The 16,759-nt window shown below is 39.6% G+C and overlaps 1 protein-coding gene across 2 annotated transcripts; it reads left to right on the top strand.

Annotated features, from left to right (window-relative positions):
• Window positions 1–1,504: 1,504 nt before the first annotated feature.
• On the top strand, window positions 1,505–4,063 carry LOC124051145 (serine-aspartate repeat-containing protein E-like). Of its 2 annotated transcripts, XM_046374158.1 has the most exons (3): window positions 1,505–1,740; window positions 2,292–2,784; window positions 3,122–4,063. In XM_046374158.1, exon 3 carries the CDS (start codon window positions 3,235–3,237, stop codon window positions 3,823–3,825), a length of 591 nt encoding a protein of 196 aa, XP_046230114.1. In that variant the 5' UTR covers window positions 1,505–1,740; window positions 2,292–2,784; window positions 3,122–3,234; the 3' UTR covers window positions 3,826–4,063. The 2 variants fall into 2 exon arrangements, with proteins under 2 accessions (XP_046230114.1, XP_046230115.1); XM_046374159.1 differs by having other exon boundaries at window positions 1,505–2,784.
• The last annotated feature ends 12,696 nt before the right edge of the window (window positions 4,064–16,759 follow it).

The raw sequence follows: 16,759 nt of genomic DNA, 5'->3' as shown, positions 1-16,759 counted from the left end.
TTAATGGTTTAACCTTTATTTGGGCCAATTAATGATAATAGGTACTCAATGTGCTTTGGCAAAAACCATCTCTCAAAAAATCTGAACCTGTGTGATGTTTTGAGGAAGCTTCATATAATCTTCTTTGAAAAGCAGTGGATCTCCACCCATTCCTATAATGGCAGCTGGATAATGGGAGAGTCCATGTGGGCAGGTGAGGGAAGAAGAAGTTTGACACACAATGACAGAAACGTGTGTTAGACAGATGACGAAAGAGTAAAAGAACAAAAAGAACTGTCAGAGCAGCATGTGTATCATAGAATAAAAAGAAAAAAGAACCGACGAGCAGAGGGGAAGTGGAGCGTTATCAGGGCGCCCCAGCCTCGGCAAATATAATGTAGCTGCAGTAACAGGCAGTATGGTGGAAAAACCATTTGCATTGAATGAGAGGCCACAGCCAAAACCTCCTGGCTTGACACACATCCAGATGAGAAAACCTCCACTTCTGTTTCTTTGTTTACCTCTCTCTTTCACTCTCTGAAGAAATTCACAATAACATAATTCACCTTTCTCTCCTTATTATCTTCTTTTTCAGACTTCTCCGCTTCTTTGTATTATCTGCTGTCATTATCTGCTAGGTTTACTCTCATTTTCTCCCTTTTCTTTCGTTATGCTGAATAAAAGGCATTGGTTAAGAGAGCTCTAATTGTACTTTCACAAAGTTGTGCATGTAAGTGTCTGTGTATTCAATTCTTACATTAAGATAATCCACAGACCTTGTGTGAGCAGTTATATGTATGAACTATCTTCTTTTGTTAGCAAACCAAGCTAGCCAACATTATAGCTCAGCTAAGGAAGATATCGTTACTGTCTATATCCTGTACTGTCACGAGCACAAGGTTTTTACCCATGAATAGATGCAAATTCTGCAACTCACATCAAAACAATCTAGATGGATGGATAGCCCTACTTGTAAGAGGAAAGATACTCACATTCTGACTTTAAAAAACATGGAGACACAGTTTTCGGTTGCTCGAGAAACAGTTTCCTAAGATAGCAGATCACAATAGCCTATAACACTGAAAGGGTAGACAATGAAACATAATACTAAATGAAAAGATAATAAAAATAAACCTTTATTTGGAAGAGTGTTAGAATCAGCTTCACCTGTGCAGCTGCAGTGGCTTGAAAGAGTGATTGTGTTACCAACCACTGCCTCAGTGCTCTGTTCACAGTACAAAACACCGACCCAAATGGAGCTAAAACCTGCCTGCCTAAAAGTTAAGGTTGTTCAGAGTACGACACAGGTGTTGCACACTATCAATTTCAAGTCCGCTAGGTCGACAATTTAACACGAGACTAGAAGAACTGACTTTAGAAGTCACAAATTGTACACAACAGTATTGTGTAGTACTCAAATGTGTTTGAGTTTGATGGGGTGGGGACAATATTATCACTCCACCTGCCTGTCCGGTGGGGGAATGCCCAATATGCTTGTTTTTGATGACTCATTGAATGGAACTCTTAAAATTTCTGGAACTCCTGTGCTTTGAGGTCTCTGATGTTTCACAGCGAAAACATTCCGCTGTAGTGTCATTAGGTGTTCCTTTGATATCAACACAGCAGTTTGCACTACGATCTCCACCAGATTCGACGGCATCACACAACGTTTCTGACCAAACCACTCATACGACGTTTTGACGACACGATCCTTCAGAAATATTCCTTCTTCTGCAACTAAACAAGCTTCCTTGAATTCAGGTAAGTCTACAAGCCTGAACATGGCATGAATAGTATTGAGAATGAAAATAAATGATTGCGTGAATTTAGTTCATTAGTTAACTGTTAAATTAACATTTCTGTTTTGTCTTTTCACAAAGCCACACAGCAAATCCTCTACTAATTTTGAAGTGACATTTTATTGGATGATTTTGTTAATACACTCACAATGCTGGCATTAGTTTAGTTCAAGTCATATTTCTGTGTTTGTGGGTTGACAGAGCATAGTGTTTGTCCTGGATAACTGGACTCACAAAAGGAGTGTGTTCCTATTTCAGTTAGAAATGCAGTCATGTAAATGTGTGGCAGTCAATTCGTGGAACAGATAATTAAATTTAAATTGTCAACACAAATACATAAACTAACCTGCTAACCTATAATTATTTTTATACATACCTTAATGCGCCATTTTGTTTTTTAGTTGTGGGGCAGACAATATTGTGATGGGCTGAAAACATGAAATGTAAAAGCTGAGCACAGACAGTGTGGTCATGTGAATTTAAAATAATATTTTAGCTGTTGTATCTTTTCAGTTACAATGGACAGAGGAGATGGACCCCACAACGGTACTAACCACAATGCTCCTAACCTCGGTAGGTACCTCACTCCTCATTTCATACCAACATGCCTGATGTTTAACCCAAAAGATCCCACAGTGACACTGGTGTCAAAAACCTTTAAATGAGGAAAAAAGTTACTATAAAAGTCCAAAGTAAAATATATGTAGAACTACGATCTTGGACACTACAGGGTACTTTTTCCAAGAAAACATCAGAAATATGTTACATGTAATCCATTTGATATGTTTTATATCCTCCATCATTTTCCTATAAAGAAAAATGTGTCTGGGCTCTTATGTGTTAATGTTACAAGGTGTAGGACAGACATGTTGTGATGTACTGAAAACATAAAATGTAAATAATGAACAAAAACAATGTGATCATGTGGATTTAAAATAGTCTTTTTTTGTTTTGTTTTCAGTTACGCCAGACTTAGGAGATGGACCCCACGTTGGCCCTAACCATGGTAGGAACTTCACTCCTCATTTCACACAAACGTGTCTGATGTTTAATATAAAAAGATATTGGGCAGACACTGTTGTCATGTATAGAAAATAGTCAAATAATGATTTCGTGCTGAATTTTAAGATCAGTCAGTAGCTTCTGATCACTGCTCATCAAATAAGTGCTTGTTGCTGGAGCTGCTGAGGATATAAGACACTGTGTGTAAGGTTATGAAAAGCATCCACATTTCAAACTAAGTAACACTGATTTATTAGTAAGTGATTATTGTAGAAGTGTGTGGTTACTTTTCCTGTCATATAAGTAGTAATAATCAATTATTTGTCTAAATGATCTTGTAGCTGGACCGGTACATAACCCACAGCAGGAAATTCTGCAGGTCATTGAACAGTATGGGCGATTTGACGCTCGAACGATTCACTGGCTGCGGTACGTCCTCGTCAATGGACTTGTGATGGAAGCCATTGCTTACCTGAGACAAATTAGAGATGAACTGGCGGGCAACGATATTGTCCACAATTTTTACAATAATTATGATGACTATGAGGAAGAAGATGAGGAAGATGAAGAAGATGAAGAAGATGAAGATGGTCAACAGGTTGATGCTCCTGCTGAGCCTCGAGTTCACTTGGAGGTCAACCGTCCTGTGGAAGCAGAAGATCCCCTGCCTGGAGGATCCAGGAGGAATGAACTGCCTGGTGCCATCTCTGACAGTGACGTCGACAGTGATGCTGAGGAAGAAGCACCTTCCACCAGCTCAGTGCCTGGAGGATCAAGGAGGAGGTCAAGAGAGGAAGATGAAGGAGATAAGATGAGCAGGAAACGATTCAGGTTCTGGAATGATGCCGTCTCAGACAGTGACACTGACAGTGACACTGACAGCGACACTGACAGCGACACTGACAGTGACACTGACGATGAAGAACCAGTGCGAGCACATTGTTCTAGCCAACTGTCTGGAGGAACCAGCAAGAGGAGAAGAGAGGAGGAGGAGGATGATGACGACAACAGAGGCAGCAAACAACCCAAACGCCGACACTATTAGATTTTATCTTAAAATAAAAATATAAAATACAATATTTCTCTATGAAATGTAGTGACGTATTGGTATGAAATGTAAAGCATAAGTTGTATATAGTAAATTTATAAGGATAAATTTGACTCAAAGTGAATAAAATATTACTCTGAAAAATATAATGGAGTAAAATTTACTGTTAATTTTTCAGATTTCTACTGTGTTAAGTGCTTTCATTTAACTGACTTTTATTTTACTCTATGTGACATAAATTAAAAAAACAAAAAACAAAACTCTACTTGTCCGAAAGGTTATCTTTAAACTCAAAAAGGTAAATAAATCCAAGTATGGTATAGACAAAGTACACTCTGTCTAATATACAAATATACAAAAAAAAAAAAAAAAAATACATCAAACACTGGTGTCACTTTAAGAAAAAAGTTTCTTAAGGATCTTTACCAGGATTCTCTTTCAGAAAGCTGATAACCACACTTTTATTCCTGCAGGACAGAGAGACTGAGGGAAGTTACAGAAGCAGAGTATTTATTATACACTGCTCAAAAAAATAAAGGGAACACTAAAATAACACATCCTAGATACAAGAGGTTTATTAGGTTTATTTGTCACACACCATCATACACGGTACAATGTGCAGTGAAATTCTTTATGTCCCTGCTACCAAAAAATAGGTAAATAAAAAGTTTAAATTTAATTTTGAATATTGCAAAAGAGAACGCTTGTAAAGAAAAATAATAAAATTAAAATTAAATTTAAAAAAGTGAAAATGTGCAGTATTTACATGAATGGCATTTACATCTAGTGCATGTAGTGCAGGTGGGAGTGGGATTGTCCAGATTAACACTCACTGTTGAGCAGACGGATGGCCTGGAGGAAGAAGCTTTTCCTCATCCTCTCAGTGTTGGTTCTCAGGCAGCGGAACCCACGGCCTGATGGCAATAGGGAGAAGAGTGAGTGTCCGGGGTGATGGGGCTGCCTGAGGATCTTCTGCTCTCGCCCTGCATCGTTTGGTGTAAATGTCCTGCAGGTCGGGTAAAGTTGTTCTGATTGTCCGCTCAGCTGAGCGGACTACCCTCCTAAGGGCCGAGAGGTCCTGCTTTGTGCAGCTGCCCATCCATGTGGTGATGCTCTCAGTGGTGCAAGTTCCTGAGCACCTTGAGGGGGAGCCTGAAGTCTCTGAATGAATGAATGAATTATTCTTATTAAATGCTCTGTTCTTTACATAGTTGAATGTGCTGACAACAAAATCACACAAAAATTATCAATGGAAATCAAATTTATTAACCCATGGAGGTCCTCGATTTGGAGTCACACTCAAAATTAAAGTGGAAAAACACACTACAGACTGATCCAACTTTGATGTGATGTCCTGAAAACAAGTCAAAATGAGGCTCAGTAGTGTTTGTGGCCTCCACGTGGCTGTATGGCCTCCCTACAACACCTGGTCCTGATGAGGTGGCGGATGGTCTCCTGAGGGATCTCCCCCCAGACCTGGACTAAAGCATCCACCAACTCCTGGACAGTCTGTGGTGCAACGTGGCATTGGTGGATGGAGCGAGACATGATGTCCCGGATGTGCTCAATTGGATTCAGGTCTGGGGAACAAGCAGGCCAGTCCATAGCATCAGTGCCTTTGTCTTGCAGGAAATTGTTTTGCATTAGGAGGAACCCAGGGCCAACCGCACCAGCATACGGTCTCACAAGGGGTCTGAGGATCTCATCTTGGTACCAAACGGCAGTCAGGCTACCTCTGGCAAGCACATGGAGGACTGTGCGGCCCCCCAAAGAAATGCCACCATACACCATTACTGACCCACTGCCAAACCGGTCATGCTAGAGGATGTTGCAGACAGCAGAACGTTCTCCACGGTGTCTCCAGACTCTGTCACGTCTGTCACATGTGCTCAGTGTAAACCTGCTTTCATCTGTGAAGAGCACAGGGCGCCAGTGGCGACAGTGGCAAATGCCAAACGCCCTGCACGGTGTTGGGCTGTAAGCACCACCCTCATGAAGACTGTTTCTGACCGTTTGAGCAGGCACATGCACATTTGTGTCCTGCTGGAGGTCATTTTGCAGGGCTCTGGCAGTGCTCCTCCTGTTCCTCCTTGCACAAAGGCAGAGGTAGCGGTCCTGCTGCTGGGTTGTTGCCCTCCTACGTCCTCCTCCACGTCTCCTGATGTTCTGGCCTGTCTCCTGGTAGCGCCTCCATGCTCTGGACACTACGCTGACAGACACAGCAAATCTTTTTGCCACAGCTTGCACTGATATGCCATCCTGGATGATCTGCACTACCTGAGCCACTTGTGTGGGTTGTAGACTCTCTCATGCTACCACTAGAGATAAAACACCGCCAGCATTCAAAAGTGACCAAAACATCAGCCAGAAAGCATAGGAACTGAGAAGTGGTCTGTAGTCACCACTTGCAGAACCTTGCAGGAGTTGTCTTGCTAATTGCCTATAATTTCCACCTGTTGTCTATTCACAACAGCATGTGTAATTGATTGTCAATCAGTGTTGCTTCCTAAGTGGACAGTTTGATTTCACAGAAGTGTGATTGACTTGGAGTTACATTGTGTTGTTTAAGTGTTCCCTTTATTTTTTTGAGCAGTATATATTTGTGACAATCACACAGAAGCTGGAAGGGGAGGGGAAACTTCTAAAATACCGACACAAATACAAACACAGGAACCAGCATCTCAGTAAAAATAAAACAGGGTATGATTTGTCATAAAAGATACACAATTTGGTCTTGTTTTCCTTCATCTTTTACTATAATACTGTACCAAAGTCTAGCCATTTGATTTCTGTGAATAGCCACAACACGAGCCATTCAGTATTAAAGTGCCTTCATGACACTCTAATATTCTTCCAAAACATGTAAGAGTTTAAAAATGTGCATCTACATGTGTGACACCATTAGGAGGTATGCCCGGGTGATGAGTTCTAACCAAAACAGTTGTTCTCCTTGGAGTGCTGTTGTGTTCTGTATCTACTTTGCCTCAAAATATTTTTTGGTAGAAGTATAATTTTGCCTGGATCAAGAGTGTGCAGGTGAATTCATAGAATAATTGTTTATCTATATTAACTTGATGCTCTTGAACTGAAATGAAAAGCCAAAAGGAGTCAGGGCCATATAATGGCATTTAATACAAAATAATCCAAAACAGTTTTTGTACCAGGCTAAGCATAAGCAGCATCACTTAAAGCAAGAAGTGATAACTGGTTGCAAATTAAAAAGGGTGATATGCCAATGAGCAACGAAGCCCGTGCATCTAGAAATTTAAGCTAAAAACAACTTGATGCCACATGAATGACCCATCAAGGTTCATTTAGCTCAACACTGAGAACTGAATACAGTTCCACCGAGTGAGAAAGGGCTGGGAGCTTATCGAGTATTTTCATTACTGCCTGAGCTGTCTGAGGGTTTTCTTTCATGTTAAGGATCAACAGGCTTTCATATCAAATGAATAGAAGATGAAGTGTGACTGAAAGAAATCCAAAGCGAGAGAGAACTATACAGAATATACAGTAAAGGATGAGAGACAGTGAAAAATATTGTGAAGTTGTACTATGTATACTGTGCCAGCTGGGTATTTGAGTTTGCAACTTGGCCTTTAGGTTTGGGACTTGTTCACTGTGTTCATTTTACTTACATCTTACTGAAAATGCACCAGACAAGATCACTTTATAATATGTACGTTAACGTTAGCACGTATGGACTCTTCGATAAGGCTAACTTGACTAGATTGCTGTTGGCTGGATATTGTGTAATGATAAGTGAGTGAGTGCTTGTTTGCCACACTTGTGCTGACTTTTCCATGATTATAAATATAGTAACATAATCGACCACGTTCAACTGCAACTAACTCTGTAATTTTCTGTATTTGTTAAAAACATTATTTCGCATGTTGGCTGGAATACTCAACAAAATAAACATGTGAGTAAATCTCTCACGTTCATTTGTGATTTGGACTTTCTTTAAAATTAACCCATACAACTTAACAGAAATAACAAGATGTGAAATCTGTGATGGATTACTCCGCCAAGATGTCCTCATCATTTAAACTGTTGAAATGATGGATGAGGAATTTGAACTGGTCTCACACACACACACAATCACATACAGCTACTGTCACAACGCTGCAGAGACACAATTATTAGAGTGTTGTGCATGTGGGCCCAAATATGCACAATTTAAATCAGCTTACCATGACACACACAGAGCTCTGACTGGTGGTTAATTGCTGCCCCATTAAGTCCCTGTAAGTTTGTGATGACTCTATTGCTGAACTAGACACAATGGGGCAATCAAAGAGGGACAGGCTGCAGACAGAAAATAAACCCTCCTTTTTTCTGCCCCTTCTCTAGTATGACCTGGTCAGTGTATGTATGGATGGATGGATAGCAAAAAAGACACTGACATAACAAAATCAGAGGACAAGAGTGGAGCAAAAGACGGAAGTGTAAATGGTGCATGGATGAAGGAGGGGATAGATTTATGAGGGGAGTGTATATAGTATAAGATAGTAATGGGTAATAAAAGAGAAATGGCTGCATAAATTTCAGAGATGTGCAGAGACGGACAGCCAGAGTGACAGACAGAAATGGGGAACAGGGATTCAAAAAAAAAAAAAGTCGCAGTAAGAGAGGAGGAGATCATTTCAGGCCAGCTTGTAGTGTAATACCTCAGTGACGGAGCCCCCCTGCCGGGCCAGTAATCTCCTGCCTCTACAAAACAGAAAATAGAGAAAAAGTTTGAGAAATGAACTAAATGCTGACTCCAGTGCCTCATTGAAATAAGAGGGTCCAAAGTACTACTGGATTATTTAGCAGATTTTACATAGAGACAGGCTGATACTGAGGGTTTTGTTCAGTGAACATTGCACACTCTGACCTGCTTACTGCCATTGTGTTTGACTACTTTTAGTCACTTACAGTCAACCTACACAGCAGCACAGATGCCTTTACTGTGCACATCTGTAGTTCAAGCAACTGGCTTTTGATGTGGCTCATGTTAGTCATATGCATGCATCCATCACCGTCTGCTGACTTCATAAAGGAAATGAATTTTCAACACAATAACTAAAGAACAATATAAGATGCAGCTTGACACAACTGACACAACAGGATCCCCTAATAGAGTGAATGACCTAATTAGATTCTGGAGCACGTTGTTATATAACTTGGAATATTAATTAGAGGGAAAAACAATTCTGTTGGAACTACAGCAACTACTAATTGTTTTAAGATACAGACTTTGTGAGGACAACTTGGCATGGAAGTATCCTCTAATTAATTCATTACCCATTTGCATTAACTGGTTGGATTCAGTGCAGTGTATCATAATTATGGTGTGACATCAGGCAGCTCAAGTGCCTCTTGTGCTGCTTTTATGTCTGCTATGGACATGTAATGTCATTTGTAAAGTGTCTGCTTCTCTTCCTCTGGAGATTTACAGTTAGGTGAAGGTGAGGTTTTGGCTGACTAATCCACCAAGTCAGATTATTGGTCTCTTCACAGATGATAAACATCTGCCCTAAATGAATTTTAGTAAGGGAGTTTGTTGAGTCTCTTTAGAAGACTGTGATCTGTCTCCTTAGTAAGTGTTTATGCATGTCGAACAAGTGAATCCCATTCGCCGACTCAAAACTGTACCTCACCAGGATACTGAGACAAGACTTGAATACTTTGGGCTCTGTTTTTGTGAACCTTCAGCAAGGCACAGAATGCTGTTGTCTCTATGTATTAATTATGCATAGATTTCACAAGTATTAATAAGCACAGTTAAATCATTTGGTGAACTTATTGTAAGTGGTAAGTCTTTTCTGCTGTTCTTTCAATCATTAAGTGACCACTGATGCGCTGTCATTGAGGAAGACTTGAGGAAGACTGTCCCAATCACAAAATAACAGTTTCACCGTACTGCAGAACAAATGTTGAGTTTTTTGCATTTGTTAACATTTACCATGCCCCCAAGGATTGCAACTGGCACAAACTGCCAGATAAAGCCTTCCTCATTAGAAGAGAAATGTCTAAACTCCTTGCTGGTGATGTTTGTACACATAGGGTGGTGTGTTGCCAGTTATTTCTTATTTGATTTGAAGGACTGTACAAGTGCTTGTTTGTTTGGTTTATTTCAGTCAGTTGCAATACACATTTAAATGCACTAAAGCAGGCATGTCAAACTGGTCCACAGGAGGGCCGGTGTGGCTGCAGGTTTTCTTTCCAACCAAGTAGCAGCACACCAGACTTGACTCATTTAATCAACTGATCAACGTCTTCAGACAGTTGATTGGTCAAACGGTGTGCTCTTGGTTAGTTGGCACAAAAACCTGCAGCCACACCGGCCCTCCTGTGGACCGGTTTGACATATGTGCACTAAAGTAAAAAAAGTATTGTGTTTCAAAACAGTGTGAATGAAAATCTAATCCACCAGAATACATATTCTGGTGGATTAGAAAAAAAAAAAAATAAATAAATAAAGTGCAGAGTTCTACTTTTAAACTCTTTGGTGCATTCATTCCAGTGCTGTGCTCTGAGATTTCAGTCACATGTTGAAAATGAGCATTCAAGTGTTATGTTATCGGAAAATTGAACCTGGGGCACAAACAATGACAAGAGGCACACAAGGAGTTTGTGAAAAAAATGATGTGATATTGGCTGTTGTGTGTATGCTGTTCAGCACGCTCGAGTTTCTAAAATGAAAACGTTGGCCGATAACCAGGTTACTGGAACAAAGGGTTTATTCAGCCACTATTGGAAACAAACACTGTGACCAGTTTAGTCAGATCAGTGAGTCCTTGTACTGTACTGAGAACAGAGTATTTCTACTTTCTGGATGTTCTCAGCAAAAGTCCATTTGCTTAAGTGCTTAATTAACTATAACAAGGGAACCAAAACACACCGCTCTGTCTTACCCGTTGATGGACTTTAGTAGTTCAGTCATCTGCAAATGTCGCTTGCCTTTCCTTTGACGCTGATGCAAACTTTGCACAGCAAGGTCTTGCAATTATGATTTGATGAAGTTTTTGTGTAGACTCCTGGAGATCATCACCTCGGCAACTGTTTCTGTGTAGACTTTGTCACTGGTGCTTCTGCTATGTACACTTCACAGTCAGCCATCACCCACAAGTCAGCCTGCAAATCAGCTGGCAATAATAACAATTTTGATATAACGTATTTTTTTGAAAATAATGTCAAAACAATACACGAACAATATACAAATAACTCCACATATTATTATTAGTTATCATGTTATTATATTAGTTATTGTGACCCAAAATGTCAAGACTTATTGTGTTAAAATTTGATCTTGCAGTATCCACAGTATCTTAAATAGCAGACTGAATTGAGATGCCTGCGAGCACATGTCCGTAATGTATCTGCCCCTGAATCCTGAATTACAGTTTGGTGTGTGTACTGTGTATAAGTGTATTGTTGTCAAGTTTGTCCTATATCATGTTCATGTGGCATGCTACACCCACACTTGCCTCATTAGAATAAAGTAATTTAGCTGCCTCCCAGACAGCTTTCACAGCTTACATGCAGCTTATCGTCTGAAAGCTCCTTCCTGTTGTTCGCTTCATCATTTGGCTGTTTCCAGAGCGCCTCTGTGGGAAAAAAGCATTTATTTTCTGTTTCAAGCTGGGAGTCATTCACCCAGGTGCCTTCTGGCTTAGAAAACCCAATAACAAATACGGAGTGAGGTAGCGTAATGTTCCAACCAGTCAGATCTTTTGATTAGGGAATGTGCAAAATAATTTTTTGTCTGTGTCTGTCGATGTAGGCATTTGTGTGCATGATTCTGTGCTCACTCAGGTTTGCATCTATTTTTAGTGAAAATGGCTCCGTAATGATGAGAATTTGGGATAGAAAATTGTCTTTGCTTTCCTTGATTCAAAAGCAGAGGTCCAGTCACTCTCCAGTGCATAGCAAGCAGAGTCATTTTTGCTAGTGCTCACTTTTTTGGCTGCTAAAGAAGCATGTGATTTAAGTTCAGAGGTTAGCATGTATACAGAGTGTCAGACCCAGGGCTGGTAGTGTTTTACTACTGAGCTCCCAAACATCTCTTTAGCATTTCGTTTTAGATTTTTTGGTGAAGACTGGTTTTTTCGTGTTGTACAAATGCAAATTCTACAGCTACAGACCACCATTTTATCCCTGGTACAGCATATGTCTTGAGCCTTTTTCTAAGTCTCTACCTCTGTGGTGTGGATTTGTTCAGTCTGAGTTTGCCCATCAATTAAATATTTCTGGGTATGGTCCACAATCTCAGACAGCTGTGTTGGTTTTAGCTAATGGGATAGTGCTTATTGTCAATGACAATCTGTCTGGATAAACATTCACTGTCAACAGAAAACAGTAAGGTACTGTGTGCTGGTCATGTGCAGCAGTAGAAAAAGCTCTGTCGCACATAAAATGTACATGAACACGTTCACACAGTTACTAGAGCCTATGGGAGAGTCAATAACACTATGCATTTGCCCTAACTCCAGTCAAATCTCTCAGATGGAAAAAAAGAAACAAAAACTGTTAGGTAATGAAAATGATGATGAAAAATGATTGTGATTTGTAAATGTTATTCAGGGAAGTATGGTAAAATACTAGAACATTGTTAATAATTACAAGGTCCCATCTCTCTTTGGGACTCTTAGTTAAAATCTAGATCAAAGTCTTAATTTTTTATTTGGTTCATTCATTTTTAGTTATACTGTTTTATCTGCCTACATGCATATTCCTAAATACAGTTACATTATAACTAACATAGAGTAGAGCTCCCCAAAGTGGGCGTGGGCCAAATTTGGCCTGCCATAAGCTTTAGTTTGGCACACCAGATATTTCTAGTAATAATAAATAAAAACATATATATATATATTATAATGTTTATAACATTACAATACAATGTTAATACAATAGTGGCCTGCCATAATGTTGTGTGTCACTTGATGCACACAACTCATTTTAGAGGCCTTACATATAAATGCATGCATTGACAATAAAGAGGATTTTTCAGACACTTAAACTTTTACATGCTTATGTGGACACTGTTTATAGATTATTAATGTGTAAAATGAAACTATAATTTACTTCACAGGCCTTTTGTCAAAAGCGTGCCATGTGCCACATGAAGTGATTCATTGATTTGAATTTTCCATTTTATTTTCCTGAAAGAGGTATTATGGTTTATAATTAGGGAGAAAAAAAAACACATTTGGAATATCTTTAACATCATTGATAAAAAACACAACAGGAGTTCAAAATAAGACTGCAATCTTTATCAAATATTAGGAGGAGGTATACCAGAGTGCTAGCCCAGTTCCATGTTTATGCAATAATCCACCGTCTGTTCTCCTAAAACAAAGTGCTGCAGTCAGTGTCAGAGTCAGCCTCTCTAAAATCTCCTGCCCTCCCTACTCCCCCCCCCACAGGGGATTGGCCGTGCATATCTCCAGACCATCATTCAGCTCATATGCCCATACACCTCCCTGCCCAAACCCATCAGCCTTTGCTCTACATTCTGACACTTCTTTTCAGGCAGACCCTTCTCCATACTGACCTGTAAATGGTCTACTGACCCTCCCACTTTTGACAGAGGAGCTCTGGCCCTCAGAGATATTTTTAGACCAAAAAAATCACCATTTCAAAGGAGATTATTGGATAGTATGTCTTTTTCTCCAATAACATGACATACATGGATGCCTAGTCGTCAGGAATCTAATATAAAGGCACAAAAACTACTAAGCAATAGATCCATCCTTCTCTGAAGAGCACATTTGATTTTAAAGTCACCTAGAACACATACAATAAATATAGAATCAAATCAGCTATGAATTAAAACATAATATTTGAGCATACTTTAAATATTCCTTGTATCATAACAGTATGCTTGGACATTTCAAGCTGAGCACTGTGCTGGCTCACATCCCATCTCTCCAGTACAACTGTCAGAGTCATGACAAGCAATCCATCATCTTTACCAGGCAACATCACCCCTGAGGTTCACCGTGGCTGATAGGCCCCATCCTCATTTCCCTCTCCATACACCAACTTCGCAGAATAATTTGTATACATGCCGTTTATCCCCTTCTCTTGCCATATAAGTAATTCCCAGTTCTGCATGTAACAAAAATAAATAATCAACAGCTGGATGATTTTTACACCTCAGCTGAGGCAAATGTGAATTAGAAAGTAGGTATTCAGCAGATTTGGCAGTTGTCCTGCACCACAAAGCCAGTGTGTGGAACTGTAGAGATTTTGAATGTGACTTTACTTTGTACATCTTTTAGTTTCAGAGAGAAGTGTAATTTTTCTTTAGTTGAGAAGCATGTGTATCATGCATGCAGACAAAAGTCTAGTGAACGGTTGTGGTTATTTTATTGAATATAGTGAGTTAAAATGACTGTGTGGGGTTCTTTGCTTCTTTGCAGAACAAAGAGTTTTGGTCTTATGAACCCTCACTAAGCCTTTGTCGTGTGCAAGAACATTTTCAAACTTTTAAGTAGTTTCATTGTACTTATTAACCTTCGTAACAATGTATTAGACATTGTGCAAAGGTAAAAATAGGTTAGACAATTTCTAAGACAGGCGTGAAATAAGCGTTCTATTACCACATAGAAATGTTATGGTAGCCCAGCCCAGTCCCTCCCCATACTCTCAAATAAAAACATCAGTTGGTCCAAGTTTGCAAGTTGCATATGTACAAATTGCAGACTTTTGTGGATGAAATGAGAATTACAAGAACACTTTTGAATATGATCCTGAAAAAAAAATCACCTGACAATACTTCTTACACATTTGAAAATGAAAAATGGATCACCAGGGGGTTTTTTTTTTCACTTGCCTCTCAGAGCTTCCATACAGTTCAGCACGCTAATATATTAGTCATTAGATTATTATGTGATTTCCAGTGTTGAGATTAGCATTCTCTTCATACTTAGAGCTTTGCCCTCTTTGTAATAGATAGTGACACGTTAGCAACTGGCATTACGCTAACGTCAGCGTGAGATTAGCATCACGGAGATGATGGCTTCTGGTGTGTCAATATTAGCATTCTCTTGTCTCTGCTGGTGTCATCTGCTGGATGAATGAAAATGCACATGAGCTCACGTAATAGGCATCTCACCGAGATGAGTGAAAGGTATTGATTAAGTATTGCTGATGTTTGCAGAAGCAATTATCTGACCCAGTATGGATCATAACATGGGATGTCGGATGACACTGCAGATTCTTAATGCTTTATTTAAATCTAGTAAAAATTTGTTTTTAGGTGTTCAAGTGGCATGAAGACACCTAGACAATGGAAATGTTTCCTCAATGAACCGTGTATGTACAATGTACAATAAAGTTCAGTGGTGCATGTAAACATAAACAAAGACACAAAAGAGAGCTTTGATATGTAGTGGTGAAATGCTCATTTCTTGCTCATCTTCTCCGAAGCTGATTGCCTGAACAGAAATTATAAACTGTATATAGTGACTGACCTTCATTCTGTGTATGGAACATCATCCCAACTAATCACAGCCATATGACCTCTGTTGTGATTTTCCAAGGTTTCAACTTCTCAAACATTCATATTAAACATATTTATAAATTGTCCACCACTAAGTATGGAAATGATGTAGTGAAGGCATGCTGCTGTTGCTGGTTAGACAGACAGTCCCTCGCTGTTGTAACTATAGCAAGCTGTGTGTAAGAACAATGATGAAATGATTATTTTTCAAAGATATATGTAAATCTGTCAGTGAACCTAATCAGAAAAGGGTGTTATATGTAATCACAGATTGCCTGTCAATATATTGTTTGAAACAGGCAAAAAATAAAATAAAATAAGAAAAAGTATCATGATCAAGCGTACTCCAAGTAATGCCCTGGCATGTTTGCCTATGTGCAGTGTGAGAATGTGCAGTGGAAAGACATCCTTGTCTGAAGGGAAAGGGAGGAGTGCTAAACCGCTCTTTCACAACGCAAGGTTTCGTATCTCAGGTGCAGAAAAATCAGTACAAGAAATGGGTCGCGGCAGAATTGCCCCATCTGGACTTCATTCTACTTTCACAGGCAATCTTTAACTCAACTGAGGCACTCAAAAATCTCTGCAGTGTAAGTGCAAGGAAATGAATCACTGGGCTCATTTCTATCTTGCCTGAATCTACCACTTTGTCCCTGCATCAGTCAGTGATATAAGAAGTGCCTCTTATCATCCAATCAAAGCGCTTTAAGCCACCTTCTACAGTCTTTTAACTTCCCTCAAACTTCTGCCTGCTGAGAAATGATGCTAATGTCTTTGAAACAAATTCTGAAAAATACCACAACTTCTGTCTGTTTACTTTGCATCACTTGAATATGATATTATTATTCTGTACCTGTTATCACACCTAAAGAGCCCTGAGACAACCTCACGGGTCGCTTTATTTTTGCTTTTGTTTTTTTTCTGCAAGTGAAGCAGTGTTCACTTTCCAATGATCTGGCTGTAGCATCCATCATGCCGAGTGTGTCCTTTTCCCTAAGTGCTGTGTTGCTCATTTCACTAAATGGGTTCTGAAGACACACAGATGAAAATGGGGAAAAACTGGGGAAAAAGAGGGTACAAGTGGAGGCGACAGAATATTTGGGGAAAAGAGAAAAACAAGACCAGGCAGAGGAGATAACACAACAGGACTTGGCCCTCTCTGACTCCTGGTCTATGTGGCACCATGCTGTCATTTGGGTAGCAGGCTGAAAACAAGGGTATTGTTCTCATCTGCCGAATCTGGGTTTTGTAATCTGGGGCAATGGTCCAAAGGGGGATTGACAGAGACTGCTTGTCTGTAAGATAAAACAGTACTTTGGAGTGAAGGACTGCAGTTTAATGCTGATTAGAAAACAGTTCAAAACAGAAATAGTTAAAAAATAAACTTTGCTCATTTTACTGTCCTGCTCTTTCTCTGGAGTCTATTTCTCTTGTGTGTTT

This window comes from Scatophagus argus, chromosome 20 (genome assembly GCF_020382885.2).
Source record: "Scatophagus argus isolate fScaArg1 chromosome 20, fScaArg1.pri, whole genome shotgun sequence".
Classification (NCBI taxonomy): Eukaryota; Metazoa; Chordata; class Actinopteri; family Scatophagidae; genus Scatophagus; species Scatophagus argus.
Note: the sequence above shows the minus strand (reverse complement) of the source record. Positions and strands in the feature narration are given on the sequence as shown.

Coding starts and splice junctions, on each gene's coding strand:
- LOC124051145 (XM_046374158.1), top strand. CDS start 3,235: ATGGAAGCCATTGCTTACCTGAGACAAATTAGAGATGAACTGGCGGGC.